The sequence below is a fragment of the Polypterus senegalus genome, chromosome 2, assembly GCF_016835505.1.
Source record: "Polypterus senegalus isolate Bchr_013 chromosome 2, ASM1683550v1, whole genome shotgun sequence".
Classification (NCBI taxonomy): Eukaryota; Metazoa; Chordata; class Cladistia; order Polypteriformes; family Polypteridae; genus Polypterus; species Polypterus senegalus.
This window is the reverse complement of record NC_053155.1, coordinates 284,516,748-284,520,401: the sequence shown is the minus strand read 5'-3', so window position 1 is coordinate 284,520,401 and position 3,654 is coordinate 284,516,748. Positions and strand designations below refer to the sequence as shown.

General features: G+C 34.9%; 1 protein-coding gene across 1 annotated transcript; it reads right to left on the bottom strand.

Annotated features, from left to right (window-relative positions):
- Positions 1 to 2,211: 2,211 nt before the first annotated feature.
- Positions 2,212 to 3,045, bottom strand: LOC120524574 (olfactory receptor 52H1-like). The gene has a single exon (XM_039746406.1). It carries the CDS (start codon positions 3,043 to 3,045, stop codon positions 2,212 to 2,214), a length of 834 nt encoding a protein of 277 aa, XP_039602340.1.
- Positions 3,046 to 3,654: the final 609 nt, after the last annotated feature.

Below are 3,654 nucleotides of genomic sequence, written 5' to 3'. Positions count from 1 at the left end.
AGCCAATCCCAGCCAACACAGGGCGCAAGGCAGGAACAAACCCCTGGCTAAGACTAAAATAATACACACTTTAACACAGAACGTTAATTTAATGAAAAGCTAATAAATGGTGTCCAAAGCTTTTATGAAAATTTTAACATGGTAACAAAATCCACAAAAGAGGCTTTACATGACGGAAAGATAGAAAGAGGTTATTTCTTAACACAATCACATGTTAAAGATGATGCAATGAACATCTCACACATGTAGAGTTAACCAACAATTTCTGCATCTTACTGGGGTAATATACTGTCCCTATGTAAATCTAGTCTTGCAATTATGAAGCAGGAAAAAACTATTTGATCTATTGCCATGTTTCTTATTGTGTTCATTGTCAAAACCTTTCATGCTTTTTGTGGCCAAAAGTATGTGGACACCCCTCTAAATCATGATGTTCAAGTGTTTAAGCCTCAGCCATTCTTGACAGGAACATAAAACCAAGCACATAGCCTTGCAATCTCCATTGGTAAACACTGGCAGCAGAATGGTTTTTAGTTAAGAGATCAGTGACATTAAACGTGGGACTGTCATAGGATGCCACATTTGTCTTAAACCAGTACGTGAAAGTTCTGGTCTGATCTACAGTACATCAGTGAAGTGTAAGTGTTATTATTGTAAAGTGGAAGACTCTAGGAACAACAATAGCTCAGCCACAAAGTGGTGGACCATATAAACTCACAGAGCGGGACCTCCAAGTGTTGTAGGTCACAAAAGCCATATATCTTCTGTTTCATCACTCACAACAAAATTATAAACTGCCTCTGGAGGCAACATTAGGACAAGAACTGCACTTTCATGAAATGTGCATAGAAATTCAGACATGGCTTGATGAGTTTGGTGTGAAGGAACCCAAGTCTGCACTGAGTCCTACCATCAACCCTACTGAACACTTTTGGGATGAATTGAAAAATTTGTTGTGAGTCAGATCTTCTCATTCAACATCCGTACCTCATTTCAGAAATGCTATATTGGTTGAATGGGCACAAAATATACAGACACACTCCAAAATCTTTTAGAAAGCCTTTTCAGAAGAGTGGAAGATGTTATGGCTGTAAACTACAGGGATGGACTCCATGTTAAGAACAGGGTTTTGTCTAATGTAATCAGTCTAATATGATCAATTTCACATTCAAAATCTGAGTCAGCAAAATGTAAAAAATGTTGACGCTTGTAATATTTGTCAGTAGTTCACACCCCTATGACGCAGTATGAATGACTACAAAGTAAGATATTATTCTTTACATAACTCAACCTCTGTGATGTCACTTATTGTCTGTTGTAGTTTGAGTATTTTCAGAAACTTACCACTCCAACATAACTACAAAATTTCTTCTTAATTTATTTATATTATATTTTGAGAGTAAATTTACTGCTAATTACAAATTTGTATTGCACTCAACGTAGACATTTGGCAATGAGAGAAACAGTACATTAAACTTCCTTTCGTATTTTTTGTAAGTACTGTAATGTGATATTTAACATGTTTGCTATTTTCCTTGAGTCAAATTTGACTTAAAAACATCAAAAGGTAGGAAAGTCAACAAAATGTAGTACATTTCAGCAATTGTGAAATACAGTTCCAGTGGAATAGCTCTGCATAATCTTGAAACTAATTGAATGCACTTCCATATTGTCCACCAATTGAAAATTATGTTCAAAATGTACATGGCAAATTAACACTATAACAAATAACAGCAAGAATTTGTTGCAGTGATAATGAATTCCTTAAGATGCTCATTTACATATTTTTTGTCTGTTGCTTGATTTTGGCACATATTCAAAAGAGAAGCAGAAAATAATATTACCTTGAAATGCAAGATTATCATATATTTTTATGATAAAAACATCCCAGAAATCTATGGAATGTGAAGATATTTAGATAATATTTATATAATTTCCTTTGAATAGTACATCAGAAACACAAATGTCTATCCATCTAAATGGTTTCAACTAATACCAGTTAATATCAAATGTTTCTCTGTATCTCAAATGCACGCTAAACTACATGTAAATAATTAGCTAGGATGAAGACTTCATTGTTTTATTTAAGTTACACACCAAAGGTTGAAGAATAATTTATAGTTACAAAACATTTAACCATGTAATTTGTGTTACTAATTTCGAATATCAATTCAGCTCCGTTAAAAAAACATGACTCGTTTTCTTTTTCTTCTAACTTGATTCTAGTCTCTTTTTAAAATATTTCAGAATAGTATTTCGAATTTCTTTCGTGTTTATTCCATAAATCAGGGGATTCAGACATGGCGGAACGGTAATCATCACTGTCCCGAAAATCTTTGTTAAAGTAGGATTGATGCTTGGAAACCGCAAAGCCATTATTGAAAATAAAAGGCTGATTGCAAATAAGACATAAACCGTTAAATGCGAAGCACAAGTCTGAAGAGCTTTACTTTTAGCGTTAGCCTGCGATTTGAAAAAACACGTCATTAGAATTTTAGTGTAAGTAAAAGCAATGGCCGAAAAAGTCAAAGTAGATGTGAAATATGTAATAAGTAATCCATAAATGTTATTTACTGAATAATCTCCGCAAGCCAATACAAACAAAGCTGCGTTGAAACAATATGCATGTAGGACTAAGGATTTACATTTTGGAAGTCTTATTGTAATTGACAAAAGTGTTACAACAACGATAAAGGAGCCTCCCCAGGCCATGGAGCAGAGCTTCACTACCATCCGCGGCGTCATGATTGCAGAGTAACGGAGAGGGTTACAAATCGCTACATATCTGTCTAAGGCCATTGCTGCCAGTACCAGCTGTCCTGCTAGGTTATACATGTGAATGCAGAAAGCTTGTATAATACATGCTGCAAAAGAGATCACCTTCACATCCACAAAAAAGTCAGACATCAGTCTTGGCATTACAGCGGTGCTGCCGATTACGTCGCACATTATTAGGTTGCATAACATTACGTACATCGGTCCATGCAAATGCGCATGAAAAACTATAACTAGAAAAAGTGTTGTATTCACAAACACAATTATCATATACCCAAAAAAGGTTATCAAAAACAGGGGCACCCTGGCTTCCGGCGAAAAGAAGAAACCTTCCAAAATAAAATCCGATGTGTTTCCAACAACGTTGTACATTTTCAGTGAAGCCAAGTGTAGTCTGGAATAAAACACAATATTAAAATCACTTTCACCCTCTTAGATTAGTCCATCTATGCACACTTTTATTTAAGTAAGTTCATACATATTTCCTAACTATCCACACTATTCTAAGTATGAATACAGAAAACAACCTTGGAAAGGACGCATATTATGTTTTTTTATTGGGCTGGGTGGTGTAACCATTGCTTCACAAAGCACCATTTCATTCTGGGAAGGGTTCTTTGCATATGAAGTTGGTTCTTTGCGCTTTTAAAAACCTAGAATGAAATTAAATTTTATGGTAGGCTACCTTTAACAAAATTAAGAAAGACTTAGCTCGGATTGCAATCATAAAACCATGAGCCATTGGTATTTCACCAGTCTTTCACCATCTTTTCATTGTTATTTACTAAGACTGTAACGGATCTAAATAAATAAAGATTCTTTCTGAAACCTTCATGTGGATGGAATCTTTTTGAATCCAAAAATTGTTCCCCTACTGCA